At 59.0% G+C, this 26,961-nt stretch overlaps 3 protein-coding genes and 1 long non-coding RNA gene across 25 annotated transcripts; 2 read left to right on the forward strand and 2 right to left on the reverse strand.

Moving 5' to 3' along the window:
- Positions 1-118: 118 nt before the first annotated feature.
- On the forward strand, positions 119-8,140 carry LOC107325782 (maestro heat-like repeat-containing protein family member 7). Of its 7 annotated transcripts, none has more exons than XM_085534046.1 (21): positions 119-590; positions 888-976; positions 1,070-1,201; positions 1,283-1,362; positions 1,537-1,645; positions 1,751-1,840; positions 1,953-2,057; positions 2,156-2,327; positions 2,537-2,637; positions 2,742-2,891; positions 3,164-3,318; positions 3,445-3,577; positions 3,669-3,853; positions 3,994-4,131; positions 4,353-4,470; positions 4,547-4,843; positions 4,922-5,068; positions 5,463-5,564; positions 5,682-5,838; positions 6,077-6,136; positions 6,216-6,496. In XM_085534046.1, the coding sequence occupies exons 1-21, from the start codon at positions 260-262 to the stop codon at positions 6,365-6,367; spliced, it is 3,003 nt and encodes a 1,000-aa protein (XP_085390172.1). In that variant the 5' UTR covers positions 119-259; the 3' UTR covers positions 6,368-6,496. The 7 variants fall into 7 exon arrangements, with proteins under 7 accessions (XP_085390172.1, XP_085390174.1, XP_085390173.1 ...); XM_085534048.1 differs by having other exon boundaries at positions 5,682-5,784; XM_085534047.1 differs by having other exon boundaries at positions 1,980-2,057.
- Positions 8,104-13,569, reverse strand: MARS1 (methionyl-tRNA synthetase 1). Of its 10 annotated transcripts, none has more exons than XR_014941351.1 (21): positions 13,438-13,569; positions 13,253-13,343; positions 13,076-13,154; positions 12,867-12,995; positions 12,710-12,785; positions 11,833-11,982; positions 11,617-11,752; positions 11,418-11,534; positions 11,128-11,331; positions 10,837-11,038; positions 10,676-10,750; positions 10,430-10,600; positions 10,218-10,313; positions 10,032-10,149; positions 9,630-9,848; positions 9,424-9,555; positions 9,216-9,320; positions 8,954-9,137; positions 8,807-8,878; positions 8,383-8,490; positions 8,104-8,299 (listed from the first exon to the last, which is right to left on the reverse strand). XR_014941351.1 is itself a non-coding variant. In XM_085534056.1 (21 exons), exons 6-21 carry the CDS (start codon positions 11,845-11,847, stop codon positions 8,153-8,155), a joined length of 2,073 nt encoding a protein of 690 aa, XP_085390182.1. In that variant the 5' UTR covers positions 11,848-11,982; positions 12,710-12,785; positions 12,867-12,995; positions 13,076-13,154; positions 13,253-13,343; positions 13,438-13,569; the 3' UTR covers positions 8,104-8,152. The 10 variants fall into 10 exon arrangements, 8 of the variants coding, with proteins under 8 accessions (XP_085390182.1, XP_085390179.1, XP_015742471.1 ...); XR_014941352.1 differs by having other exon boundaries at positions 11,617-11,729; positions 11,828-11,982; XM_085534056.1 differs by having other exon boundaries at positions 9,635-9,848; positions 11,617-11,729.
- An 82-nt stretch (positions 13,570-13,651) lies between these two features.
- On the forward strand, positions 13,652-18,002 carry LOC107325783 (ADP-ribosylhydrolase ARH1-like). Of its 7 annotated transcripts, XM_085534066.1 has the most exons (7): positions 13,696-13,964; positions 15,114-15,334; positions 15,571-15,669; positions 15,756-15,861; positions 16,234-16,313; positions 16,404-16,587; positions 16,857-17,496. In XM_085534066.1, exons 1-7 carry the CDS (start codon positions 13,945-13,947, stop codon positions 17,224-17,226), a joined length of 1,080 nt encoding a protein of 359 aa, XP_085390192.1. In that variant the 5' UTR covers positions 13,696-13,944; the 3' UTR covers positions 17,227-17,496. The 7 variants fall into 7 exon arrangements, 5 of the variants coding, with proteins under 5 accessions (XP_085390191.1, XP_085390190.1, XP_085390192.1 ...); XR_014941353.1 differs by lacking the exon at positions 15,756-15,861 and having other exon boundaries at positions 13,652-13,963; XR_014941354.1 differs by lacking the exons at positions 15,756-15,861; positions 16,234-16,313 and having other exon boundaries at positions 13,652-13,963; positions 16,505-16,587.
- Positions 18,003-18,682: 680 nt separating this feature from the next.
- LOC146751566 (uncharacterized) lies at positions 18,683-19,493 on the reverse strand. The gene is made up of 2 exons (XR_014941355.1): positions 19,331-19,493; positions 18,683-18,752 (listed from the first exon to the last, which is right to left on the reverse strand). It is a non-coding gene; the product is annotated as an uncharacterized LOC146751566 (long non-coding RNA).
- Between the last annotated feature and the right edge of the window lie 7,468 nt (positions 19,494-26,961).

A 26,961-nucleotide genomic window follows, 5' to 3' on the forward strand; every position in this document is an offset into this window, starting at 1 on the left:
CCTGACCACCTTCATCTCTGGCTCCATGGGATTCTTTGTCCATGGTTCACACCTCCAGGCCCCCACCAGCCCTGTGTCCCCAGGGGTCTCTCCCAGCAGTTCCCACTCTGCCCTGGGGTACCCAGCACCGGGCCCAGTGCTCCAACTGTTGGCCATGGTCAGCAAAGAGCTGGGCCCAGAGCACCTGGTGGGAGTGAATGTTTTTCATTTTCTCATTCTGGAAACTGCATCCATTGCCCTCTTTCTGATGATTTAATGAATGAATTACAATGAGATGCCCATCGTAATTATAGATTCCCCAGCACAGACTGTGGAACTCATGTGGGTGGGGCAGCGGGTCACAGTGGGGCGTCCCCCTGCCCCCCATGTCCAGCGGTGCTGGCGCTGTGCCCCTCACTTCGCTGATGACAGCAGGCCAGCAATGCAAACTCAGGTCAAACCGCCGCGCTTCTCTGTGCTCGTGGCTGCCCAGGTCATGGCCGACCCCCAACCTCAGCCCTCATCCTCTGCCATGGAGGAGAAAAACCCCTCCTGCCCCATGGAGGACAAGAAGGACGACCCCCCCCAGGAGCCCCGTGCTGTGCCACCTGGTGAGTGAGGGAACCCACAGGGCTGGGGGGCAGCATCCAAAGCGCAGCATGGGGCGGCATGGGGCGGCAGAGGGCAGAGTCCCCTCCTCTCCACTCTCTGTTCTGGGCTCCTCTACCCCAACCCTTAATCCTAACCCCAACCCCAACTGTAACCCTAACTTTAACCCCAACCCCAAATTCAATCCTAACACTACCCAGAACCCTAACCCTAACACTGACCCAGCCCCAACCTCAATCCTAACCATAACCACAACCCTAAACCCAACTCTAATTCCATCCTTCTGCCCCCAATTCCAGCTCCCCCCTTGGACCCCTCTGGGCTGCCCATGTGTGCCGTGGGGCGTTACGCGATGGACAACATCGAGGCCTTTGCCCGGAGCACAGAGGTGACGGTTCTCCATCCCCCCCCGGACCCATTTCAGCTGCGGGAGGGCTGAGCCCCCCGGGCCCCCCCGTGACGCCGCCCTGCTCCGTGTCAGCCTCAGAACGAGGAGCAGAAGATCAAGTTCCTGCGGAGCGTCCGCGCCCTCTGCGACAGCGCAGCGGCCGGGAACAAGGCGCAGGAGCTGCGCGTCTTCTGCCGCCGGAACGAAGTGGCGGAGAACATCATGGTGGGGGGCGGCGGGGGGCGGGGGGCGGCTCCGCTCCTCCCGGAGCTGCACTGAGCGCCGGGGCGTCCCGCTGTGCTGCAGGTGCTGCTGGCGGAGGAGCCGAGGGGGAAGCTGAGCTCCGAGCTGTGGCTGCAAGCGATAGACTCCATCACCGCCCTCAGGTACTGACACACACCGGGACGGCCCCGCGGTGCCTGCGTGGCCCCACAGCCCCAGGGGATGATCCTGGGGGACCCTCCTGGCACTGCCCCCCCCTGCTCTGCAGAGTGCTGCCCATGGGGGGGGTCCACTCCCCGTCCCACAGCACCGCGCTCCCACTGCCCCTGTTTTTGCAGCAAGGTGGATGGGGTGCTGGAGGAGAAGATCCCGCTCTATATCGTGTGTTTCCGGAGCATCCTCCTGCTTCCCTCAGAGCAGGACCTGGACACCAAACTTTACTCCAAGGTGGGTGCTGGGAGCTGCAGGATCCCTCTGCCGTGCAGGAGGGGTCTTGCTGTGCACCCCCCCTCCCCCTCCCCTTTGATCCCCCCCACTCTGTCTGTCCTGCAGATCCTGATGGCTCTGGATGAGATGCTGCACACACTGGTGTTCATCCACCACAACGCCAGCATTGGAGAGGAGTTGAAAAACGTCTTCCAGGTGAGCTCTGCCCACGGGGGCCACACGGAGGAGGGGTGTCCCTCACCACCCCAAAAACCTTCTGGGGTGTCCTGGGGGCTGCAGGGCAGAGCAGCGGCTCCTCTTCCCGCAGGTGCTGATGCCCTTCACCTCCCTGCAGAGCGCGGCCGCGCGCGAGAGGGCAGTGGGGCGCATCTGGAAGCTGACCCATTCCCTGGTGCTTCACTGTCAGGAGACGGTAAGGGCTCGACCCCCACGGTGTGGGCTCTTTGTCCCTCCTTTTCCCTGCTCTGCCCACTCTGGGGGTGCACTCAATGTTCCACTCTCCACTCACAGCCTCATCACTCGGGACAATCCAGACCCGTCCCCTATGACCAGCTCTGCCTGCCCGTGCTGGGGCAGCTGGTGGGGACCCTCATCCTGTGCTGCGCCTTCCAGGAGGAGAAAACACACCACTGCGCTTTGGGCGCCCTCCATCACCTCTACACTTTTATCCTGGGGAGAAGCCGTAAGGAAACAGCCTCTGTCTGCCTCCATCCACCGCAGACGTCCCACAGGGCCGGGCATGGATGGCGCTGCGTCAGCTGCCACTCCACGCAGTGAAGAACCCCTTGGTGTTGGGGAGCGGTGCCCCACGGCCCCACGGCTCAGGGTGGGGGCAGCTGTTCCGCTCCCTGCAGGGCACCCACCACTCACACACCTCACTCTCCTTTCCAGGCTGGGAAGCGCAGCCGGATGAGAAGGAGAAACAGGAGCAGTGGAAAGATGACCACGAGTTCTCCCTCTCCTGGAGCACCAACACCACAGTCATTCTGCTGGTCAGGAGGGATCTCTGTGCTGGGGATCTTGGCCGCAGGGTCTGCGGGGATGGGGGAAGCTCAGCTGACATCCCTTCTGCTCCTCTGTGTTTGCTGCTCCCCAGCGCTTTGCGAAGCACTTCCACTCCTCAGAGAGGACTGACCTCATCCTCCTGGCGCTGCAGGGCATGAGGGACTGCAGCAACCACAACACGCAGGTGGCTTCCACCTTGATGGCCGTCCTGATGGTCGACTTCAACCCCATGCCCAATGATGTGAGAAACCAGCAGCTGCTTGCTGGGGGGCTGCGTGCATGTGGGGGTGGGATTAGGGTTGAATTGGAGGCTGGGGGTTAGGGTTGGGTGCTGGATGTTGGGTTTTTGTTGGGTTGGGTGCTGGGGGCTGAGTTTGGGTCGTGATGGTTAGAGTTGGGTCGGGCTGGGTGCAGGAAAGCCGTGCTGCGTTGGGTTGTCCTGCACAGCATCGGTCTGATTTGAGACTTGGAGATACCTGGAGTGAAGTTCTGCTGTCCCCATGACCCTCCCAGGTGCAGCGCATCGTGGCAGCCATTCACAGGAGCAGGAAGCTGATCACGGAGGAGCAGGCGCTGAGAACCATCCGCGGCACCTTCCCCTGGTTGGCCACCACCAGCCCTCGTGCGCTGACACTCAGCCTGCTGCACTGCTCTCCCACCTGTGAAAAGTGCGCTGCCCCCACCCCTGTGGAGAGGGACCCCCACCCCACACATAGAGACCCTCACCCCACGTATTGAAGGACCCCCACCCCACTCATAGAGGGGTTCCTGCTGAGGATGTCCCTGTGCTGCAGGGACATATGGGAGCTGTGGGAGCTGGCTCTGTCCTCGGTGGACGTGGTGCCAAAGATGGTGCAGGAGCTGCTGCGTCTGCTGGAGATCTCCCCGCTGGGCCAGGAGACCAAGGCCGGCGTCCTTCCCCTGGCCGTCAGTTTGGGGTCCCCTGGGGGCGCCCCCTCCCCCCGTCCCCTACCGGGGAGCAGCTCAGAGCTGAGCGCTGTCCGGGTGCTTTCTGCAGGCGGCCACGGCGCTGCACAAGCTGCTGCGGTACCTGCAGCACAGCCCGCAGGTGCGGCTGCTTTTCCCGGAGCTCTTCGTGGCGCTCGTCATCCAGGTGGTGTCCTCGGGGGAGCTGGGTCAGCTGCAGGTCACCACCATCATGAAGGACCCGTTCAGCCCGTCTGCACCCACCTCCACCATCAGGTGACACCGCTGTGCCCGCACCGACCCCTGATGGTCTGCTGAGCCCTGACCGTGTGCTGAGCCCTGACCGTGTGCTGACCCCTGGCCGTGTGCTGACCCCTGGCCGTGTGCTGACCCCACACTGCCCCACATCCCTGCAGGATGGTGGTGGAGGCGGCGCGCAGTCTGATGTGGGGCGCTGACATGGACGGCCTGGCCACCTCCATGGAGACCAACGACCTGTGGGCACGGCTGCTGGGCGCTGCCACGTGGCGGAGCAGCATGAAGTCCCTGGCCAAGTACGGCCCCAACCCCTCCCACGTTCTGCCCCATAGCGCCCCACATGCTGCCCCACATGGTGCCCCAGCGCTGCCCTCCTGAATTAAGTAGGGAACAAGGGGGGCAGCGCTCTGGGGGTGCCGGGGTGTGGTGGGCAGAAGGAAGAGCCCCCTGTGGGGCGGGATGGGGTGTTCTGGTCCCCTTGACCCCAGCCCAGATCCAGCCTTACCCCCATCCACAGGATGATGCTGAAGAGCTGCCGGGGTCAGCGCGGCCGCACCTTCAGCCACCTGCAGAAGCTGCTGCAGTTCCACCAGCTGCAGTGGAGGGAGGTCCCCGCCTTGACGTTCTACACGGAGGTGGGTGTGGGGATGGGGAGGGTCCGCTCGGGGGGGTGGGAGCTGAGCCCCGTCCCCTGACCGGCCCTGACTGCAGCTGTGGAGCTGCCAGGGGCAGCACAAGAACAACAGCCGCGCCAGGAGGATCTTCAGGAAATACATCCGCAGCAGAAAGGCGGAGAGCAGGGAGCTGGCGCTGCGCGGGCTGCGGGACCTGTACTGCGGGAGGATGCAGCTGCTGCTGCCCGACGTGCTGCTGTGGCTGCAGGACATTCAGGCCGGTGTCAGACTGCAGGCCATGCGGCTGCTGCGGGACATCGCGGCGCAGCACCCCGCCAGCATCCGAGCCGTGATTGGGCAGCTGGCCGTGCATCTGCTGTCCTGCTTCAACGAGGTGAGGGGCAGCGAGGAGCACACAACCCCCCCCCCGTGCAGAGCTCAGCACCACCCCGTGCGCTGTGCCCCCTCCCAGGACAACGCGGAGCTGCGCTGCCGCTCCATGGAGCTCTTTGCGCTGCTGCTGGAGGCGCAGGGCAGGAAGCAGCTGCTGCCGCAGGCAAAGATGAGTTTGCTGCCGCTCTTCATCCACATGAACGAGGACATCCCCAACGTGGCGCAGGTGGGGGCAGCTCGTGGGGTCACAAAGTCAGCATGACCACAGCCCCCCCCCATGGAGTCACTGCATTGTGAAGGCTGGAAGGGGCCTCTGAGGTCACTGGGTCTCACCAGCACCCCCCCCCCCCCACCCACGCAGCCCTCCCAGATCCCCCTCCCTTATTCACTCTTACAGCCCTTCTAGTTACCAGACCCCCGTTATATCCACCCATACGTTCTTCCCAGTCCCCTCCTCAGCCACACCTGCCCATACTGTCATTAAGGTTAGGAAAACCCTCCCACCCCCCCACCCCTTTGCCTGTGACCGGGTCCGGCTGTGGTGCTGCCCCAGGGTGGGGATGGGGGTGGCCCCCCAGGATCTCCCACCGACACCCTCCCCCTGTGTCGCTGCCCCCCAGGCCGCTCAGAAAGCTCTGATCCACGCCGCCAAACTCCTGGGCTGGCAGCAACTGCAACGCTTGGCCGGCGCGGCGGATGTGTGGAAGATCGCTGACTGCCTGGTAAGGACCCCCACCCGGCAAACCCCCCCCTATGCCGGGACCCTCCTTGCTCCCCTGCAGAAGCGGAGGGGGGGGGGGGGGGGTGCTCTGCAGTTCTCACCGTGCTGTTCTCTGCAGCTTCAGAAGCGGGGCAGAGTGTTGGAGCAGTACCTGAAGCAGACCGTGCTGCACCTGCTCAGCCCCCAGGCGCCCGTCAGGGAGGCGGCCGTGCGCTTCCTGGGTGGGTCCCGGCCCCGAGGGGTCCCCATCCCTCCGGCTGAGCGCTGCGGGGTCGGTGAGCGGGGGGGGGCTGGCGGGTCAATGAGGAACCGATGGGTTCTGGGGCGACATTGGGATCGTCGGGGCATTGTGTGGGTCTCGGGGGTTCACCGGGGCACCACGGGTGTCACTGGGGAACCACAGGGTCCCTGGGACGCTGCAGGGTCGCCGTGTTTGACGAAGGCGCTGTTGGTACCGCGGGGTTTCTGCGGGTCTCCCTGGGGGCTCCAGGCTGACAGCGGCTGTGTGCGCAGGGATGATGGGGCGGAAGCTGAGGAACGAGAACCCGCAGGTGGCGCTGGACATCCGGGAAGGTGAGACCCCCCCCCGCAGCCCCGCACCGGAACGTGCCGCGCGGGACCCACGTGGCGACACGGCCCCGCTCCGCCGCAGCCCTGCAGGGCGCCAGGGACGACTCGGAGCCGGCCGTGCGCTGCCTCGTGCAGCAGACGCTGCTGACATTCACCGCGCTGGAGGATGCGCCGCCCGGCGGAACCGGGGGAGGAGCCGTGAGCCGGTGGATGCGGAGGATACGGGGGGAGTAGGGATGGGCGGAGAGAGACGGAACCGAGAGCGAGTCACCACTGAGCGAATGGGACCCGGATCGACCCTATCGAGAGAGCGGAGTCCGGGACAGAGCAAAGCGTGTCTGAATAATGAAGGGTCAATAGTAACGGTGAACGGCCACGCAAAGGGTGACCCTGAGAGCGACCACAACCCCACCCAGAACCAGAACCCGACCTCAAACCCAAACATGACCCCACCCAGCGCCCCCTACCGGCACAGCGCCCCCTATGGGCACAGCGCCCCCTACCGGCACAGCGCCCCCTATGGGCACAGCGCCCCCTACCGGCACAGCGACCCTATGGGCACAGCGCCCCCTATGGGCACAGCGCCCCCTACCGACACAGCGCCCCCTATCGGCACAGCGCCCCCTGCCGGCACAGCGCCCCCTATGGGCACAGCGCCCCCTGGCGGCCCGGCGGCTCGCGCTTTCCGACCCTTGCATCACCCTGCCGTTCGCCCCGCCCCTCCGCTCTCATTGGCTCGCTTCTCCGTGACGTCGCCGCGCTGCGGAGCGCTGATTGGCCGCAGATGGCGCAGCTTTGCGTCATGCGGGGGTTATAAAAGGGGCTGTCGGCGGCGGGGGCGGCGCAGAGCGGCTGAACGGCGGAGCACGATGCGGTGTAGGATGAACCGGGCGCTGCGGGCGGGGCCGGGCTGCGGGGAGCCGGGACCGGGCAGGAAGGTACGGGGGGGGGGCGGGGGGATTCCCATTGGAGGGGGGGGGCTCCAAGGCTGCGGGCAGACGCGTCCCGGGGAGCCCAGGGCGGGGCTGCGGGTCCTGCAGGGGGAGGTTTCTGTGCTGCGGTTCCGGGGCGGGGGCTCCAGGGGGAGGGGCTGCAAAGGGGCGGGATGGGGGGGGGGGATCCCGGGAGGGGGCTCCGGTCCATGGAGGCTGGGGGGGGGGGGGCAGCTCCCCCGTGTTCCCGGGTCCCTCCGCTCTGCCCGGCGCACGCGGACCCCGCTGTTGCCCCGCAGGCATCGAGAAGGAAGAGCGGCCTCGTAGGGCAGCACACGTGAGCGCCGCGGGCCGCAGGGGGCACAGCCCCGTCCTGCCCCCCCCCATCGCTGTGTCTCTACATCCCCGCGTGTCCCCATCGCCAATGGCGGCCGCCGGGGAGCCGCCCCCCGATGAGCTGCCCGCCTGGTTCCTGGAGCTGCAGGAGCTGCAGGAGCTGCTGGTGGCAGCGGAGCCCCTCGAGCCCCCCGGGCCTGGGGGGGCACAGCAGGTGAGCAGCGCGGGGCGCCCTCCAGGACAGCGGACGGACGGAGCCCCGTCACCACTTACCTCGTGTGTCCCTGCAGGAAGAAGAGCCGGCCCCGCCGTGGGGTGCAGCCACAGCCCCCGTGTGCTGCGAGCTGGACGAGGCGCTGAGCACGGAGCTGCTGCAGCTGCTGGGCACGGACAGCACGGACAGCACCGTGCCGGAGCCCCCCCAGCCCCCCATGTCACCCCCCGCGCAGGCTGAGGGGCGGCCTGTGGGGCGCGGGGCCAAGCGGAAGCGTGGGGGGGGGGAGCAGCAGAGCGAGCAGCGGCTGCGGCAGCTCAGTGCCCACAACGAGTGGCTGCGGGCCGAGGTCGGGCGGCTGAGCTCAGAGGTGCAGCGGGCACGGGCTGCCCTCATCGAGCGCGTCCTCAGCCTCCGCCGCACTTAATGGGATGGGATGGGACAGCCGGCACCTGGGGGGCAGCCCCACAGCAAGGACTTACAGCACCTTTGTACAGCATCTGTTTTATTACACTCGTCTCAGTACGGCCCGTTGTGTTACTTCTTCCCTTTGCCCCTGGGGGTGTCAGGGCTCTTGTTCTGGGCCAGCGCCAGCTCCCGCTTCAGTGCCAGCAGTTTGCCCACCTCGCTGTCGATGCGCGCTCTGTCTGCACCACTCGCCTTCAGCCGCCGCACACAGTCACCCTGGGACAGAGCGGGGTGAGGGCTGGGGGGGATGGGGAGGGGGAACGGGGGGGGGGCTGGGGCTGCTCACTGCCCACACTCACCTGCTCGGCCACCTGCTCTGTCAGCTCCTGGATGCGGTTTGGGTCAGTGGGAGCCAGGCCTGGCACCGAGGGGGGATCTGACTGTGCAGGGGGATTGGGGGGCTTTGCCTGAGGAAGGAGAGAGAGAGAGAGAGAGAGAGAGATGTCTGTGCTGAGGGGAGCTACAGGGGTCCTGGAGGCCAGGGAAGGACCGGCAGGAAAAAGAACTGGAAGAGGGAGAGGGAGGAGATGCCATGGCAGAGGAGCACTGCCTGGGTAAGAAGGGGAAACAGAGGAGACAGGAGAGGGACAACAAGGTGCCGAGGCAGAGGGATGAAGAAGCACCAAGATGGAGAAATAAATGCTTGTGGCTGGAATGGTGGGAAGGAGGACCAGGACAGGCAGAGGGAGGAGGGAATGCCATGGCTGAGCAGCCCCCACTCACCTGCCCTCCTCCAAAGCGCTTGCGGAGGGCATCGATGTGCTCACTCTCCAGCTTCTGGAAGAGTGGACTCACCTGGGGCCAAAGGAGAAGCAGGTTGAGCACTGTAGGACCCCCCCCCCCTCCAACCCCCCATGTTGCCCCCCATACCGTGCCCACACGATGGCCGGGCGGCAGTGTGCAGGTGAAGACGTGGCTGAGCACTGAGCACTCCGGGGGCACGCAGAGCTGTGCTTGGATGGCTGCACTGACTGCTGGCATGTAGGGCTGCACCAGCACAGCCAGCAGCGCCGCCACGTTCACTGCCACACCAGTCACGGTGCCAGCACGCTGCCTGTGGGGCACAAGGCCCACATGGGCACCAGGTCCTGGCCCCACATCCACCCCCACCCCACGTGCTTTCCCCCTCTACCTGTCTTCCTCGCCACCCTTGATGCGCTTCCAGGGCTCGTTCACCTGGATGTACTGGTTGCCGTGGCGGGAAATGTTGAGAACGCAGCGCAGAGCATCACGGATGCTGGGGGGGATGGACAGACAGACGGATGGACAGACAGAGGGGATCAGTGATTGCTTGGGGGGTGCCCAACCCCCACCCCGAGCCCAGCCCTGCAGCCACACACCGGACCCTCTCCAGCAGCTGGTGGTACTGCCGCAGCTCCATGGTGACACGAGCCAAGAGCCGGTGGTCACCCGGAGTCAGCACCATGGGGGGCACCGCACCATCAAAGAACTTGCAGACAAACATCCCGGCTCTGCGGACACAGGGACAGACGGATGGGTGTGAGAGCAGCACAGAGATGGATGCTTGGCCCCCACCCTGACGTACTCCACCTGTTGATGAAGTTGCCCAGGTTGTTCAGCAGCTCCGAGTTGTTTTTCAGCATAAGATCTCCCCAGGAGAAGGCACTGTCCTGGCCCTCGGGCCGCACATACAGCAGGTAGAAGCGCCACACATCGGCCGCAATGCCCGTGTCCTTGGCCATGTCCCCAAACACCCCCACGCCGCGGCTCTTGGAGAACTTCCCATCCTCATAGTTCAGGTATTCTGCAGGGGGAGGCAGGGGATGGCCCCACGGAGCAGTCACAGCCCCACAGAGGCATCACAGCCCCACACCAGGCTCAGCAGCAGCACCACCATGATGGCAGCCGGGGCTGAGTGCGCCACCCCCATCCCTCTGAGCACGGAAACCCCCCAGGCCTCCCCCCGGGCCCCTGACCCTCCCAGCACCTGTGGCAATGAGGTGGTTGACAAGCGTGTAGTTGTCTTCAGCGCCCAGCAGCGAGCAGGGGAACACAACACTGTGGAAGGGCACGTTGTCCTTGGCCATGAAGTTGTACAGCTCCACCTGAGAGGGACTCAGTGTCAGCAGAGCCCCCCTGTCCCCCCACCCTGCCCCCCAACCCCCAGCCCCACCTGCTGCGGGTTCTTCCACCAGCGCTCCCAGTGCTCTGTGTAGTTGGCAGTGATGGACAGATATCCAATGGGAGCATCGAACCACACGTAGAACACCTGCATGGCAAGGGGGGGAGATGTGCTCAGTGCACCCCACGTGGGATGGGATGGACTGGGGCCGAAGCCCATGGCCCAGCTGCCCACCGGCACCTGCTTTGCCACGTAGCACCCACCTTGTCCCGGAAGCCATCGAGAGGCACAGGTGTGCCCCACTGCAGGTCCCGTGTGATGCAGCGCGGCCGCAGCCCGTCGCGGATCCAGGAGCGCGTGATGTAGCGGGCGTTGGCCGTCCAGTTCCCCGTGGCCCAGCAGTTCTCCAGCCACGGCTGCAGCCGCTCCTCCAGCTGCGGGCAGTGCGCAGTAATGAGCAAAGCACAGGGGCAGCGCTGCTCCCTCTGCCCGCAGGGGGGTACGCTCACCTTGGGGAGGTCAAGGAAGAGGTGCCGGGTGGGCCGCACTGTGGGGCTGCCGCCGCACAGCTTGCAGCGAGGAGCCTGTCAGAGAAGAACAATTCAGATGGCACCCGGCCCCACAGCAGCCTGCAGGCAGAGCAGGACAGCCCCGCTCCCCTGCAGCTCACCTTCAGCTCCACGGCGTTGATGAGTTTGCCACATTTGTCACACTGGTCACCACGTGCCTCCTGGTAGGTGCAGAAGGGGCAGATGCCCTCCACAAAGCGGTCGGCCAGGAAGCGCTGGCAGGCGGCGCAGTGCAGCTGCTGCACCGTGTCCTGCAGCACAAAGCCGCGGGCCTGCAGGCGCTGGAAGATGTCCTGTGAAATGCTGCAGGATGAGAGAAAGCAGAGAGGTGTCGGCAGCTGGAGGTGCTGGAGAGTGGAGGCCCTCCCTGTGGGCCACTCGCTGATGCTCACACGGTCTGCTGCGGGGTGGTGGTGCGGCCGAAGTAATCGAAGGAGATGTCGAACCAGCGGTAGATGTCGGCGTGCACAGCGTGGTACTTGTCACAGATCTCCCGCGGCGTCAGCCCCTCCTCCACCGCTTTGGTCTCGGTGGCCGTGCCGTACTCGTCGGTGCCGCACACATACAGCGTGTTCCAGTTCCGCAGGCGGCTGTACCTGCACGTGGGTGGGGTGGGACACGGTGCGGGTGCTGGGCACGGCGGCTCCTGTGTCACCACCCTCCACATCCCCCGGCCGCTCACCTGGCGAAGGCGTCGGCGCTGAGGACGCAGCCGATGATGTTGCCCAGATGGGGCACGTTGTTGACGTAGGGCAGCGCGCTGGTGATCAGCACGTTCCTCATGCCCTCCACCGGCAACCTGCGCCGCATGGAGCCCTTCAGACCGCGCCGCCGCAGCTCGGAGCGCCGTGGGTCCCCCCCAGCCCCACAGTGGCACTCACACGGGTTTCGGAGGCCGCCACGGTTTGGGCAGCGCAGCAGCACCACGAGTCCAGGCATCGGCAGCTGCTGCCACGTCCTCCTCCGTCAGCGCCTGCTCCAACACATCATCCTCCTGCAGAGGGAACCGCTGAATGGCTGAGGACCACCAGGGGGGGATGGCTGAGCACTGAGGGGGATGACGGGGGGGTGTGCACAGCACCGTGCCCACACCTTACAGCCTGAGGCTGCATCCAGCAGCGGGCGTGGCAGCTTCTGCAGGCAGGCGGTGAATTCCTGCAGGTGCTGAGGCAGCAGCACGGTGTCGGCAGCGCTCCTGCAGGCCTCTGAGAGCGTCATGTTCCGGAACCAGTTCTGCAGTGGCTCAGCTGTCATTGGGAGGGGGCACAAAGCAGCGTGACGCCAATCCAGCAACGCTGGAGACCCCCAGGCCAGCACCCACCTGACCCCCTAAAATCCAGTAGGAAAAATAAAGTAGGACCTGCAACCCCACAGCCCTACAGCCCCACAGCCCTACAACCCCACAGCCCTACAGCCCTACAGCCCTACAGCCCCACAGCTCCACAGCCCTACAGCCCCACTGCTCCACAGCCCCACTGCTCCACAGCCCCACAGCTCCACAGCCCCACAGCTCCACAGCCCTACAACCCCACAGCCCTACAACCCCACAGCCCTACAGCCCCACAGCTCCACAGCCCTACAGCCCCACAGCCCTACAGCCCCACAGCTCCACAGCCCTACAGCTCCACAGCCCTACAGCCCTACAGCTCCACAGCCCTACAGCCCTACAGCTCTACAGCCCCACAGCTCCACAGCCCTACAGCCCCACAGCCCTACAGCTCCACAGCCCTACAGCCCCACAGCTCCACAGCCCTACAGCCCTACAGCTCTACAGCCCAACAGCTCCACAGCCCTACAGCCCTACAGCCCTACAGCCCTACAGCCCCACAGCCCTACAGCCCTACAGCCTTACAGCCCCACAGCTCCACAGTCCTACAGCCCCACAGCTCCACAGCCCCACAGCCCCACAGCTCCCCAGCTCCCAGCCCTGCAGGATCCCGGGAGCACAGCGGAGCGGCAGCACCCGGCTGGTACCTGCAGGAACAGCTTCATCTCGGAGCAAAGGGAACAACGTGGCCCACACCACCACGTCCGCCACCGACGGTTTGTCCTGCAGCACAACGAGCGGAGCTGAGCCCCGGCTGTTCCCGGCCGCTCCCACCATCCCCCCGTCGCTCGGGACGTCGCTCACCCCGGCCAGGAACGCGGTGCCGCTCCCCGCCAAGCTCCGCTCCACGTGACCCAGCGCTTCCCCCAGCGCCGCCGCCGCCTCGGTCCTGCCGAGCACCAGCCGGGCGTACAGGGCCTGGAGCGCGGCGGGCTGCGGGGACACGGGGGGTTACGGGGGGTCACGGCCGGGACGCGCCGCAGCCCCCGCCCCGCAGCCCGGCCCGGCCCCACCTGCAGCTCGGTCGCCTCCCACTCCAGCCATTGCGTGCTCAGCTCGTTGGGCTCCTCACCGCGCTGCAGGAAGAAAAACCTGCGGGACACGGGGACGGGAGGGAACGGAACGGAACGGAACCGGGGAGAGGGAACGGAACGGAACCGGGGGGATGTGGGCGGCTCCGCGGGACTCACTGGCAGATGGCGTTGGCGGAGAACAGCACCGCGCCGCTCTCCAGCTGCAGGGCCGGGGCCCACGGGGCGCACAGCGGGGACGGCGGCGGCTCTGCGGGACGGAGCGTCCGTCAGGGGACGGGAACCGCGGGCACCGACCGGCCCGGAACGGACCGCGCCGCCCCCGGCCCCGGGTCGGGCCTCACCTCCGGGCCGGGCCCAGCACAGCTGCACCGCGGCGGCGGCGGAGCGCGCGGCCGCCACCACCTTGAGCGCCGCGGGGCTGCCCGGCAACACACGCAGCCGCATGGCCGCACGCACCGGAACCGGAAGCGCCCGGCGAGACGGCGCACGAGAAATCGCGAGATGAGATCCCGCAGATCTCGTGCGCGGGATCTCGCGAGGGCTTCGGCCGCGCTGCCGGCGTTGCCATGGTTACCGCGGGATGCGAATGTGGGGCAGGAAGGGCCCGGATGTGGGACAGGGCGGGGAGCGACGGGACGAGGGGAGAGGAACCGTGGGGATATGGGGCACCATGGGGATATGGGGCACTGTGGGGTGCTATGGGGCGCTATGGGGCGCTGTGGGGCACTATGGGGCACTATGGGGCGCTATGGGGCGCTGTGGCGCACATCGGGCCTTCCCCCAGCGCGGTCCCCTTAAGCCGCCCCTCCCCCCGCTGGCGCTGCGCCCCCTGACGGACCGACCCGGCCATGACCGCCATGACGGCACCGTGAGTGGGCACGAGCCCCCAGCCCCACAACCAGCCCCACAACCAGCCCCACAACCAGCCCCACAACCAGCCCCATAACCAGCCCCACAACCAGCCCATAACCAGCCCCACAAGCAGCCCATAACCAGCCCCATAACCAGCCCCACAACCAGCCCCACAACCAGCCCCATAACCAGCCCCACAACCAGCCCCACAACCAGCCCCATAACCAGCCCCACAACCAGCCCCATAACCAGCCCCATAACCAGCCCATAACCAGCCCCATAACCAGCCCCACAACCAGCCCCACAACCAGCCCCATAACCAGCCCATAACCAGCCCCACAAGCAGCCCATAACCAGCCCCATAACCAGCCCCACAACCAGCCCATAACCAGCCCCATAACCAGCCCCACAACCAGCCCCACAAGCAGCCCATAACCAGCCCATAACCAGCCCATAACCAGCCCATAACCAGCCCCACAACCAGCCCCACAACCAGCCCCACAACCAGCCCATAACCAGCCCCACAACCAGCCCATAACCAGCCCATAACCAGCCCATAACCAGCCCCACAACCAGCCCATAACCAGCCCCACAACCAGCCCCATAACCAGCCCATAACTAGCCCCATAACCAGCCCCACAACCAGCCCCATAACCAGCCCCATAACCAGCCCCACTGCCCCATAACCACCCCCCAGCCCCACACACGTCCCTGTAACCCCCGGTGTCCCCCCATAACCGCACTGTGTCCCCGCTGTGCTCCCCATAACCCCCTATTGCCCCCATAGCCCCACAGAGCCCCGCTCCGGAACCCCACAGTCCCACACGACCCCCCCCCCATAACCCCAAAGCCCCGGATGACGGTGACTCCGTAACTCCCAGCCCCAAAACTGCACCGTGCCCCCAGAACCACACAGCTCCAGAACCCCCCCCACCCCATAACCTCCCCCACCCCATAACCCCCCCACCCCATAACCTCCCCACTCCATAACCTCCCCCCCACACCCCATAACCCCATAACCCCCCCCACCCCATAACCCCCCCCACATCCCATAACCCCCCCCACCCCATAACCCCCCACATCCCATAACCCCCCCATAACCCCATAACCCCCCACCCCCCATAACCCCAACCCCCTCCTGACCGCCCCCCCCCGTTGCCCCCAGCCCCCCCCCCGATCGCTACGAGGCCGCGCTGCTGTTGGCGGCCGCCGGGGACGCGCTCGGTTTCCGCGCGGGGCTGTGGGAGTACTGCACCGCGGGAGCGCGCATCCACCGCGAGCTGCGCGCGCTGGGCGGGCTGGGCAGCATCGAACTGCGCCCCCCCGAGTGGCCGCTGAGCGACGACACCGTCCTGCACCTCGCGACCGCGGAGGGACTGAACAGCGGTGAGTGATGGGGGGGACAGAGACCAGGGGGTGGGGGGGGATGAGGGGGAGCTGAGAACCAGCGGCGTGGGGTGGGGCTGGATAACGGGAACCCAACGATGGGGGTGGTTTGGGGGGTCTCAGCCCCGTTAGTGGGGAGCTGGGGGGGCAGAGCCACACGTGTAAGGTGTCGCTACGGGTGGCGCTTTGGGTCCCCGCCCCACACGTGTGGGTCTGAGCGGGGCTGCCCCCCCCAGGGCTGGAGGGCGATGAACTATTGCAGGAGTTGGCACGGCGCTACGTGGCGGCCATGGGGGACATGGAGGGCCGCAAACCGGGACCCAGCAGCATCCTGGGTATGTGTGGGGCGCTGTGGGGCGCTGTGGGGCGAAGCTGTGGGGTCAGCGCCCCCTGCCCTCCCCTCCACCGCTCTGCCCCACAGGAACGTCGCAGCTGCGCCCCGGGGAGCCCCAGGGGTACCGCATCCCCTTCAATCCCACCGGCACCGGCTGTGGGGCAGCCATGCGCAGCCTGGCTATAGGGCTCAGGTCGGGGTGCGGCAGTGGGGCAGAGGTGGGGGTGTGGGGCTGAGATATGGGGCAGAGGTGGGGGCGGGGCTGTGGGGGCAGTGGGGACATTGGCACTGTGGGGTAAGGTATTATGGGATGGGGTGGGATGGGAAATATTATGGAATGAGGGACATCATGGGGTACTATGGGATGCTGCAGGACAGGTGATGTGGGGTGTAGGACATTATGAGATGCGGGATATGGGATATTATGAGGCATGATGAAGTATTATGTGGGATATTATAGAGTATCCTGGGATACATGCTGTGGGAAATTATGGGCCGTGGGACATTATTGGATGGGGGACATTATGGGAGGCAGGGTATTATGGGATGTGGGCCGTGCCCCCAGGTACCCACGCCCGGAGGAGTTGCCGATGCTGATTAGGGTGAGCATTGAGAGTGGGCGCATGACCCACCACCACCCCACAGGTGAGTGCCATGGGGTGGGGGGAGAGGGGTGGTCCCCATCATATGGGGATGGCGCTCACCCCATCCCCCCCAACCCCCACCCCATTGCAGGGTACCTGGGTGCGTTGGCCGTGGCGCTGTTTGGGGCGCTGGGGGTGCGCGGGGAACCCCCCGAGGTGTGGGGCGCTGAGCTGCTGCGCGTTCTGCCCCAGGCGTGGGAGTACGTGGAGGGTGAAAGGGTGGCCGTGGAGGACAATGCCGCTGCGTGGGACTTCTTTGGGGACAGCTGGCGCCGGTGAGGGGCAGCAGGGTGATGGGGGCATGGGGGTGGGACACAGGGGCCAGAATCCGTCCACATCACCCGCAGCTGTCGGTGTCTGTGGGGACATCAGTGCTCCCAGTGCCACCCGTGTCCCTGCTGACCCGTGTCCCCATTGTGTCCTGTTCCCCATATTGTCCCCATTGACCCCAGTGCCACCACCGTCCCCAGAGTCCCCATTCACTCTGTTCTCCTCATTGCCCCCATTGTCCCCACCGCCTCCATTGTGCCCCCTGTCCCCGCAGGTACCTGGAGTCGCGGGGTCTCCTGGGGGGCGGCAGCGCCCCACAGGTGCCATCTCTGCCGACGCCGGAGGAGCGCGATGCTGAGTACGTGCGCTGGGCACTGGGGGGCTGGGCCGGGCGCAGCGGGCACGACGCCCCCATGGTGGCCCTGGAAGCTCTGCTGGCAGCGGGGGACAGCTGGGAAGAGCTGTGTGCCCGCGCCGTGCTGCACGGCGGCGACAACGACTCCACCGGAACCATCGCCGCCGGCTGCTGGGGGCTGCGCTGGGGGCTGCAACGCGTCCCCCCCGGCATGCACCGCCACCTCGAGTACCGCCAGCGCCTCTGCGACGCGGCGCAGCGCCTGCACGCATTGGCCTGGGGGCACTGAGCGCTGTGTCCGCAGTAAACATGTGCCACAATGCAGCGTGTTGGTGTGCGTCCTCAGCGCCCGACCCTGCTACGGGGGCTCTGCAGGGTGTTTGGGGGCTCGTAAGGTCTTTCAGGGGGTCTGGGGGACACTGAGGAGCACTGTGGTGCTTCGAGTGGCACTGGGGGGGCACTGTGAGTCTCTGAGGGGCTTGTTCAGGAATGTGCAGCAGCGGGCGCATGCGTATTGCTGTTGTGGAACTGGAGTTAAAACTGATGCTTTTTATTGCCATTCTGGAACTGCCAAATGTGTATTGTGTTTCTGGCACTGGGTAAAGCGTAGTGCCCTTCAGAAAATGTGGATGTGACAGGCAGCGCCAGCACGGCGTCCCCTGCTTCAAAGGGCACTTTGCCTTTCACCCCACCGCAGCCTCTCTCCTGCTTTGATTCTGCCCAGGGTCTGCAGGGTTTGTTCCATTGCACGCTGTACTGGCGTGGCCAGCGCCTGGTCCAGAGCTCAAGTGGAACAGAACCCCAACAACCACCCTCCAACATCGTTAATATCTGATTGCACCCACCCACTGATACCCCAACATCACCACCAACTTCACCCCAATAGTACCATCTCCTGGTGTCACTTCAGCACCACCCCAGCATCCCCACCCCACATTACACCAACAACACCCCCCAGCATCACTCCTCAATGTCCCCCAGCTTCACACCAGTGCATCCCCAGCATCACATGAACAGTGTCACCCAGCATCACCCCAAAATCACCAACCAGAGTCACTCCCCAACCGGAACCCAGCATCACCCCAGCACTATCACCTCAATATCACCCCAGCACTATCACCCCCCAGTATCACCCCCTGGTGCCACCCCAGCATCACCCCAGTGTCACCCACCCCATCACTGCAGCATCACCCCAATCTCAGCACAGTATCAACCCCCAGCATCACTCCAACAATGTCACCCTCAGTGTCACTCCAGCATCACTCCTTGATGTTAAACATCAGTGATTCCCAACATCACTGCAGGGTCAGCTCCAGGTTTAGCCCAACATCACAATGTCAGATCAACAATGTCTCCCCATTTCACTCCCCAAAGTAACCCCAGCTTCACCAACTGCTCCTCTCCAGCATTAACCCAATGCAGCCAACAGCATCACTGCAGCCAACAGCATCACTGCAACCAACAGCATCACTGCAACCAACAGCATCACTGCAACGACGTCACACCCCAGTATCACTCCCCAACATGACCTCAGCATCCCGCCCCCATCACCCCCATCCCCAGCATCACTCCCTGCTGTCCCCCCATTGATCCCCCTCCATCACCAAAGTGCCATCGCCAAAGTGTTACCTCCACAACCAGATGGGAAGCACAGCAGTAACAGAAGATCAGAACAGAACAAAAGACCCAACGGGGCCGATATTTGACGCCCTTCTGTCGTCCGGAATCAGAGTCTATAACCAGAATTAGGTTATAAAGCAGGTTTGTGTTTATTCAGCGCTCGGCACATGGGGATCACTCCTCCTATCATGCGTCCTGAAAGGCAGCAGCGTTACAAAGTTATAGAGCAAGCGTATCCATATTCATCACATTTCTGAGAACTCATTAACATATTCATTGTTTATCTGGGAACTCATTTCCGTGCTGTCCCTCCTACTGACGCGTGCACAGTCCATAGTGGGGGTCTCGCTCTGGTGGTGGTTGGGATGAAGTCAGAAGTCTTCCTCAGGTTACTTGGACCCAGCTCCTCAATCAGCCAAAGCCAGTTTCTTTGGCTCCCTTTCCCTTCCAGCTGTATTGTCCTACCCATAGTCTCAGCTGTGCTGTCCCAGCTGTGTTCGCAATGTCCACGTGTCCCCCTGGTCCTTCTGACATTCCCCAAAGCCCAGGATACTTCATATTCATGGACGGCCCCTATTTACCTGATTCCTACTTTCACTTCAAGCCCTCAAATCCCTTAATTTGCCCCCAAAACGTTCCTTCCTGCCCCCCCATAACCTGCCCCATAACCCAGCAACCCAACCACTAAACCCCCCCCCAAAAAAACCCGGATTTGGCCCCAAAATGGCGCCGCGTATCCTTATAGGCTCCCTGTGGGGCTCTACGGGGCTCACTGGGTCTCTATGGGACGCCGGGTCCCTCTGGCTCCTCCCCCATCTGCTCGTGACTCCCGTTGGAAATAAGCGGCCGTTTCCGGGTCCAACCGGGACCCCCGAACCCCCCGCAGCCCCATGGCGGAAACATCGGCAACGGGCAGCCGGAAACCGAACTGCACCCCCCACAGCCGGAACCGGAAATAAGAAGGCGGTCTCAGTGATATCCCACAATCCCCTCCGCCGGAAAAGACGCCATTGCTGGCGAACAAAATGGCGACCTCCGATTGAGGCGTTATATCCCGCAATGCATCTTGCCGGAAGTGACGCGAATGCGCATGATCAAAATGGCGACCGCTACTTGCCCCGTTATATCCCACAATGCACCATACCGGAAGCGACGCTACTGCGCATGATCAAAATGGCGACCTCCAGATGCCTCGTTATGCCGCGTTATATCCCACAATGCACCATACCGGAAGCGACACTACTGCGCATGATCAAAATGGCGACCTCCAGATGCCTCGTTATGCCTCGTTATATCCCACAATGCACCATACCGGAAGCGACGCTACTGCGCATGATCAAAATGGCGACCTCCAGATGCCTCGTTATGCCGCGTTATATCCCACAATGCACCATACCGGAAGCGACACTACTGCGCATGATCAAAATGGCGATCTCTAGATGCCTCGTTATGCCTCGTTATATCCCACAATGCACCATACCGGAAGCGACACTATTGCGCATGATCAAAATGGCGATCTCCAGATGCCTCGTTATGCCGCGTTATATCCCACAATGCACCATATCGGAAGCGACGCTACTGCGCATGATCAAAATGGCGATCTCCAGATGCCGCGTTATGCCGCGTTATGCCGCCTTATATCCCACAATCCACCTTGCCGGAAGTGACGCTATTCCTCAGTATGAAAATGGCGCCCGCGACGTGCCGCGACACTGTGGGGCTTTATGGGGCACTGTGGGGCTTCTATCGGGCACTGTGGGGCTCTATGGGGCTTCTATGGGACTCTGTAGGGCTTCTATGGGGCGCTATGTGTCTCTGTGTGGCTGTGTGTGGCTGTGTGGGGCCTCCACTGTCACCACCATCATTCCCTTCACACCACCCACATCACTGCCCCCCACCATTACCCCCATCAACCTCATCAACCCCATCACCCCCATTACCCCCATCACGCCCATTATCACCATCACCCCCATTACCCCACCATTGTCCCCCCACTATCGCCCCCCACTGGAACCTCTCTCTCATTCATCACCGTTGTCCCCCACCATCCACTGCTGTCACACCCATCACCTCCCCTCCACGTCACCCCTCTGCCTTCCTTCAACACCACTCCCTGATGTCACCCCCACTGATACCCCAACATCACCACAACATCCCTTCACAGCATCACCCCAACATTAACCAACACCTTCACTGCTCACAGCAGTGTCACCCCTTGATGTTACCCCCCAGTTCACTCCCCAGCATCCCATAAACAGGGAGCAGATACTCCCAGCAGTTACTGTTACTGCCCGACACCCAATATTACCCCATAAGGAGCAGATCCTCCCAGCAGTTACTGTTATGTCTGATCCCCAATATCACCCCATCACCCCATAAGGAGCAGATCCTCTCAGCTGATACTGTTAATGTCTGATCCCAATATCACTCCTTACCACATCTTATTTTTCTTCCATTCCAACCCTGCTTTTCTTGGTTTTCTTCCACTATAACCCTGCTTTTCTTGTGTTTTTTTTGCACTCTAACCCTGCTTTTTTTTGTTTTCTTCCGCTCTATCCATGCTTTTCTTTGTTTTCTTTTGCTCTAACCCTGCTTTTCTTGGTTTTCTTCCGTTCTAACCCTGCTATTCTTGGTTTTCCTCCACTCAAACCCTGCTTTTCTTGGTTTTCATCTGCTCCGACCCGTCTTTTCTTGGTTTTCATTCGCTCTAACCCCTCTTTTCTTGGTTTTCTTCGGCTCTAACCCTGCTTTTCTTGGTTTTCTACCGCTCTAACCCTGCTTTTCTTGGTTTTCTTCCTTTCTAACCCGGCTTTTCTTGGATTTCTTCCACTCTAACCCTGTTTTTCTTGGTTTTCTTAAGTTATAACCCGGCTTTTCTTGGTTTTCTTCTGTTAAAACACTGTTTTTCTTAGGTTTTTTCGGCTCTAACCCAGTTTTTCTTGATTTTCTTCCGTTCTAACCTGGCTTTTCTTGGTTTTCTTCTGTTAAAACACTGTTTTTCTTAGGTTTTTTCGGCTCTAACCCAGTTTTTCTTGATTTTCTTCCGTTCTAACCCGGCTTTTCTTGGTTTTCTTCTGTTCTAACCCTGTTTCTCTTGGATTTTTTCGTCTCTAACCGTGTTTTTCTTGGTTTCTTTCGGCTCTAAGCCTGCTTTTCTTGTTTTTTTTCGGCTCTAACCCTGTTTTTCTTGGTTTTCTTCCTTTCTAACCCGGCTTTTCTTGGATTTCTTCTGCTCTAACCCCGTTTTTCTTGGTTTTCTTCCGTTCTAACCCGGCTTTTCTTGGTTTTCTTCCGCTCTAACCCTGTTTTTCTTGGTTTTCTTCCTTTCTAACCCTGCTTTTCTTGGATTTCTTCTGCTCTAACCCTGTTTTTCTTGGTTTTCTTCCATTGTAACCCGGCTTTTCTTGGTTTTCTTCCGTTCTAACCCTGTTTTTCTTGGTTTTCTTCCGTTCTAACCCTGCTTTTCTTGGATTTCTTCTGCTCTAACCCTGCTTTTCTTGGTTTTCTTCCGTTCTAACCCGGCTTTTCTTGTTTTTCTTCCGCTCTAACCCTGTTTTTCTTGTTTTTTTTCGGCTCTAACCCTGTTTTTCTTGGTTTTCTTCCGCTCTAACCCTGTTTTTCTTGGTTTTCTTCGGCTCTAACCCTGCTTTACTTGGTTTTCTTCCGTTCTAACTTGGCTTTTCTTGGTTTTCTTCTGCTCTAACCCTGTTTTTCTTGTTTTTTTTCGGCTCTAACCCTGTTTTTCTTGGTTTTCTTCCGTTCTAACCCGGCTTTTCCTGGTTTTCTTCCGTTCTAACCCGGCTTTTCTTGGTTTTCTTCCGCTCTAACCCTGTTTTTCTTGTTTTTTTTTCAGCTCTAACCCTGTTTTTCTTGGTTTTCTTCCGTTCTAACCCTGCTTTTCTTGGTTTTCTTCTGCTCTAACCCTGTTTTTCTTGGTTTTCTTCAGCTTTAACCCTGTTTTTCTTGGTTTTCTTCCGTTCTAACCCGGGTTTTCTTGGTTTTCTTCTGTTCTAACCCTGTTTTTCTTGGTTTTTGTCGGCTGTAACCCTGCTTTTCTTGGTTTTCTTCCGCTCTAACCCTGCTTTTCTTGGTTTTCTTCCGTTCTTACCCGGCTTCTCTTGGTTTTCTTCTGCTCTAACCCTGTTTTTCTTGGTTTTTTTCGGCTCTAACCCTGCTTTTCTTGGTTTTCCTCCGTTCCATCCCGGCTTTTCTTGGTTTTCTTCTGCTCTAACCCTGTTTTTCTTGTTTTTTTTCGGCTCTAACCCTGTTTTTCTTGGTTTTCTTCCGTTCTAACCCGGCTTTTCCTGGTTTTCTTCCGTTCTAACCCGGCTTTTCTTGGTTTTCTTCTGTTCTAACCCTGTTTTTCTTGGTTTTCTTCAGTTCTAACCCGGCTTTTCTTGGTTTTCTCCCTTTCTAACCCTGTTTTTCTTGGTTTTCTTCCGGTCTAACCCAGTTTTTCTTGGTTTTCTTCCGTTCCAATCCGGCTTTTCTTGTTTTTTTTCGGCTCTAACCCTGCTTTTCTTGGTTTTCTTCCGCTCTAACCCTGCTTTCCTTGGTTTTCTCCGGATCTAGCCCTGTTTTTCTTGGTTTTCTTCCGCTCTAACCCTGCTTTTCTTGTTTTTTTTCGGCTCTAACCCTGTTTTTCTTGCTTTTCTTTCGTTCTAACCCGGCTTTTCAGGGTTTTCTTCCGCTCCAACCCTGCTTTTCTTGGTTTTCTTCCGTTCTAACCCGGCTTTTCTTGGTTTTCTTCCTTTCTAATCCTGTTTTTCTTGGTTTTTTTCCGATCTAACCCTGGTTTTCTTGTTTTATTTCGGCTCTAACTGTGGTTTTCTTGGTTTTTTCTGGCTCTAACCCCGTTTTTCTTGGTTTTCTTCGGCTCTAACCCCGTTTTTCTTGGTTTTCTTCCGTTCTAACCCGGCTTTTCTTGGTTTTCTTCCGCTCTAACCCTGCTTTTCTTGGTTTTCTTCCGGTGTAACCCTGTTTTTCTTGGTTTTCTTCCGGTCTAACCCAGTTTTTCTTGGTTTTCTTCCGTTCTTACCCGTCTTTTCTTAGTTTTCTTCTGCTCTAACCCTGTTTTTCTTTGTTTTTTTCGGATCTAACCCGGTATTTCTTGGTTATCTTCGGCTTTAACCCTGTTTTTCTTGGTTTTCTTCCGTTCTAACCCCGCTTTTCTTGGTTTTCTTCCGGTCTAACCCGGCTTTTCTTGGTTTTCTTCCTTCCTAATCCTGTTTTTCTTGGTTTTTTTCCGATCTAACCCTGGTTTTCTTGTTTTATTTTGGCTCTAACTGTTGCTTTTCTTGTTTTTTTCTGGCTCTAACCCTGTTTTTCTTGGTTTTCTTCGGCTCTAACCCTGTTTTTCTTGGTTTTCTTCGGCTCTAACCCCGTTTTTCTTTGTTTTCTTCGGCTCTAACCCCGTTTTTCTTGGTTTTCTTCCGTTCTAACCCGGCTTTTCTTGGTTTTCTTCCTCTCTAACCCTGCTTTTCTTGGTTTTCTTCCGGTGTAACCCTGTTTTTCTTGGTTTTCTTCCGTTCTAACCCGGCTTTTCTTGGTTTTCTCCCTTTCTAACCCTGTTTTTCTTGGTTTTCTTCCGGTCTAACCCAGTTTTTCTTGGTTTTCTTCCGTTCTTACCCGTCTTTTCTTAGTTTTCTTCTGCTCTAACCCTGTTTTTCTTTGTTTTTTTCGGATCTAACCCGGTATTTCTTGGTTATCTTCGGCTTTAACCCTGTTTTTCTTGGTTTTCTTCCGTTCTAACCCCGCTTTTCTTGGTTTTCTTCCGGTCTAACCCTGTTTTTCTTGGTTTAATTCTGTTCTAAAACGGCTTTTCTTGGTTTTTTTCGGCTCTAACCCTGTTTTTCTTGGTTTTTTTCGGCTCTAACCCTGTTTTTCTTGGTTTTCTTCCGCTCTAACCCTGCTTTTCTTGGTTTTCTTCGGCTCTAACCCCGTTTTTCTTGGTTTTCTCCCGTTCTAATCCGGCTTTTCTTGGTTTTCTTCCATTCTAACCCTGTTTTTCTTGGTTTTCTTCCGCTCTAACCCGGCTTTTCTTGCTTTTCTATAGTCCTAACCCTGTTTTTCTTGGTTTTCTTCCGCTCTAACCCTGTTTTTCTTTGATTTTTTCGGATCTAACCCTGTTTTTCTTGGTTTTCTTCGGCTCTAACCCAGTTTTTCTTGGTTTTCTTCCGTTCTAACCCAGCTTTTCTAGTATTTTTTCGGCTCTAACCCTGTTTTTCTTGTTTTTTTTCGGCTCTAACCCTGCTTTTCTTGGTTTTCTTCCGCTCTAACCCTGCTTTCCTTGGTTTTCTCCGGATCTATCCCTGTTTTTCTTGGTTTTCTTCCGCTCTAACCCTGTTTTTCTTGGTTTTTTTCGGCTGTAACCATGTTTTTCTTGGTTTTCTTCTGTTCCAATCCGGCTTTTCTTGGTTTTTTTCGGCTCTAACCCTGCTTTTCTTGGTTTTCTTCTGCTCTAACCCTGCTTTCCTTGGTTTTCTCCGGATCTAGCCCTGTTTTTCTTGGTTTTCTTCCGCTCTAACCCTGTTTTTCTTGGTTTTTTTCGGCTCTAACCCTGTTTTTCTTGCTTTTCTTCCGTTCTAACCAGGCTTTTCTTGGTTTTCTTCCTCTCTAACCCTGCTTTTCTTGGTTTTCTTCCGTTCTAACCCGGCTTTTCTTGGTTTTCTTCCTTCCTAATCCTGTTTTTCTTGGTTTTTTTCCGATCTAACCCTGGTTTTCTTGTTTTATTTCGGCTCTAACTGTGGCTTTTCTTGGTTTTTTCTGGCTCTAACCCTGTTTTTCTTGGTTTTCTTCGGCTCTAACCCTGTTTTTCTTGGTTTTCTTCGGCTCTAACCCCGTTTTTCTTGGTTTTCTTCCGTTCTAACCCGGCTTTTCTTGGTTTTCTTCCTCTCTAACCCTGCTTTTCTTGGTTTTCTTCCGGTGTAACCCTGTTTTTCTTGGTTTTCTTCCGTTCTAACCCGGCTTTTCTTGGTTTTCTCCCTTTCTAACCCTGTTTTTCTTGGTTTTCTTCCGTTCTAACCCTGCTTTTCTTGGATTTCTTCTGCTCTAACCCTGCTTTTCTTGGTTTTCTTCCGTTCTAACCCGGCTTTTCTTGTTTTTCTTCCGCTCTAACCCTGTTTTTCTTGTTTTTTTTCGGCTCTAACCCTGTTTTTCTTGGTTTTCTTCCGCTCTAACCCTGTTTTTCTTGGTTTTCTTCGGCTCTAACCCTGCTTTACTTGGTTTTCTTCCGTTCTAACTTGGCTTTTCTTGGTTTTCTTCTGCTCTAACCCTGTTTTTCTTGTTTTTTTTCGGCTCTAACCCTGTTTTTCTTGGTTTTCTTCCGTTCTAACCCGGCTTTTCCTGGTTTTCTTCCGTTCTAACCCGGCTTTTCTTGGTTTTCTTCCGCTCTAACCCTGTTTTTCTTGTTTTTTTTTCAGCTCTAACCCTGTTTTTCTTGGTTTTCTTCCGTTCTAACCCTGCTTTTCTTGGTTTTCTTCTGCTCTAACCCTGTTTTTCTTGGTTTTCTTCAGCTTTAACCCTGTTTTTCTTGGTTTTCTTCCGTTCTAACCCGGGTTTTCTTGGTTTTCTTCTGTTCTAACCCTGTTTTTCTTGGTTTTTGTCGGCTGTAACCCTGCTTTTCTTGGTTTTCTTCCGCTCTAACCCTGCTTTTCTTGGTTTTCTTCCGTTCTTACCCGGCTTCTCTTGGTTTTCTTCTGCTCTAACCCTGTTTTTCTTGGTTTTTTTCGGCTCTAACCCTGCTTTTCTTGGTTTTCCTCCGTTCCATCCCGGCTTTTCTTGGTTTTCTTCTGCTCTAACCCTGTTTTTCTTGTTTTTTTTCGGCTCTAACCCTGTTTTTCTTGGTTTTCTTCCGTTCTAACCCGGCTTTTCCTGGTTTTCTTCCGTTCTAACCCGGCTTTTCTTGGTTTTCTTCTGTTCTAACCCTGTTTTTCTTGGTTTTCTTCAGTTCTAACCCGGCTTTTCTTGGTTTTCTCCCTTTCTAACCCTGTTTTTCTTGGTTTTCTTCCGGTCTAACCCAGTTTTTCTTGGTTTTCTTCCGTTCCAATCCGGCTTTTCTTGTTTTTTTTCGGCTCTAACCCTGCTTTTCTTGGTTTTCTTCCGCTCTAACCCTGCTTTCCTTGGTTTTCTCCGGATCTAGCCCTGTTTTTCTTGGTTTTCTTCCGCTCTAACCCTGCTTTTCTTGTTTTTTTTCGGCTCTAACCCTGTTTTTCTTGCTTTTCTTTCGTTCTAACCCGGCTTTTCAGGGTTTTCTTCCGCTCCAACCCTGCTTTTCTTGGTTTTCTTCCGTTCTAACCCGGCTTTTCTTGGTTTTCTTCCTTTCTAATCCTGTTTTTCTTGGTTTTTTTCCGATCTAACCCTGGTTTTCTTGTTTTATTTCGGCTCTAACTGTGGTTTTCTTGGT

Source organism: Coturnix japonica, unplaced genomic scaffold (genome assembly GCF_054131305.1).
Source record: "Coturnix japonica strain WE unplaced genomic scaffold, WE-NBRP24 Scf074, whole genome shotgun sequence".
NCBI lineage: Eukaryota > Metazoa > Chordata > Aves > Galliformes > Phasianidae > Coturnix > Coturnix japonica.

Coding starts and splice junctions, on each gene's coding strand:
- LOC107325782 (XM_085534042.1), top strand. CDS start 260: ATGAATTACAATGAGATGCCCATCGTAATTATAGATTCCCCAGCACAG. Junction 4,471..4,546: donor CCTTGACGTTCTACACGGAG/GTGGGTGTGGGG, acceptor CCCTGACTGCAG/CTGTGGAGCTGCCAGGGGCA. Junction 5,069..5,462: donor ACATCCCCAACGTGGCGCAG/GTGGGGGCAGCT, acceptor GCTGCCCCCCAG/GCCGCTCAGAAAGCTCTGAT.
- MARS1 (XM_085534051.1), bottom strand. CDS start 13,540: ATGCGGCTGCGTGTGTTGCCGGGCAGCCCCGCGGCGCTCAAGGTGGTG. Junction 13,344..13,437: donor GTGCTGGGCCCGGCCCGGAG/GTGAGGCCCGAC, acceptor TCCGTCCCGCAG/AGCCGCCGCCGTCCCCGCTG. Junction 8,491..8,806: donor AGCGCTTTGGAGGAGGGCAG/GTGAGTGGGGGC, acceptor CTCCTTCCTCAG/GCAAAGCCCCCCAATCCCCC.
- LOC107325783 (XM_085534064.1), top strand. CDS start 13,677: ATGCGAATGTGGGGCAGGAAGGGCCCGGATGTGGGACAGGGCGGGGAG. Junction 13,964..15,113: donor CATGACCGCCATGACGGCAC/CGTGAGTGGGCA, acceptor CGTTGCCCCCAG/CCCCCCCCCCGATCGCTACG. Junction 15,335..16,856: donor CGCGGAGGGACTGAACAGCG/GTGAGTGATGGG, acceptor CTGTCCCCGCAG/GTACCTGGAGTCGCGGGGTC.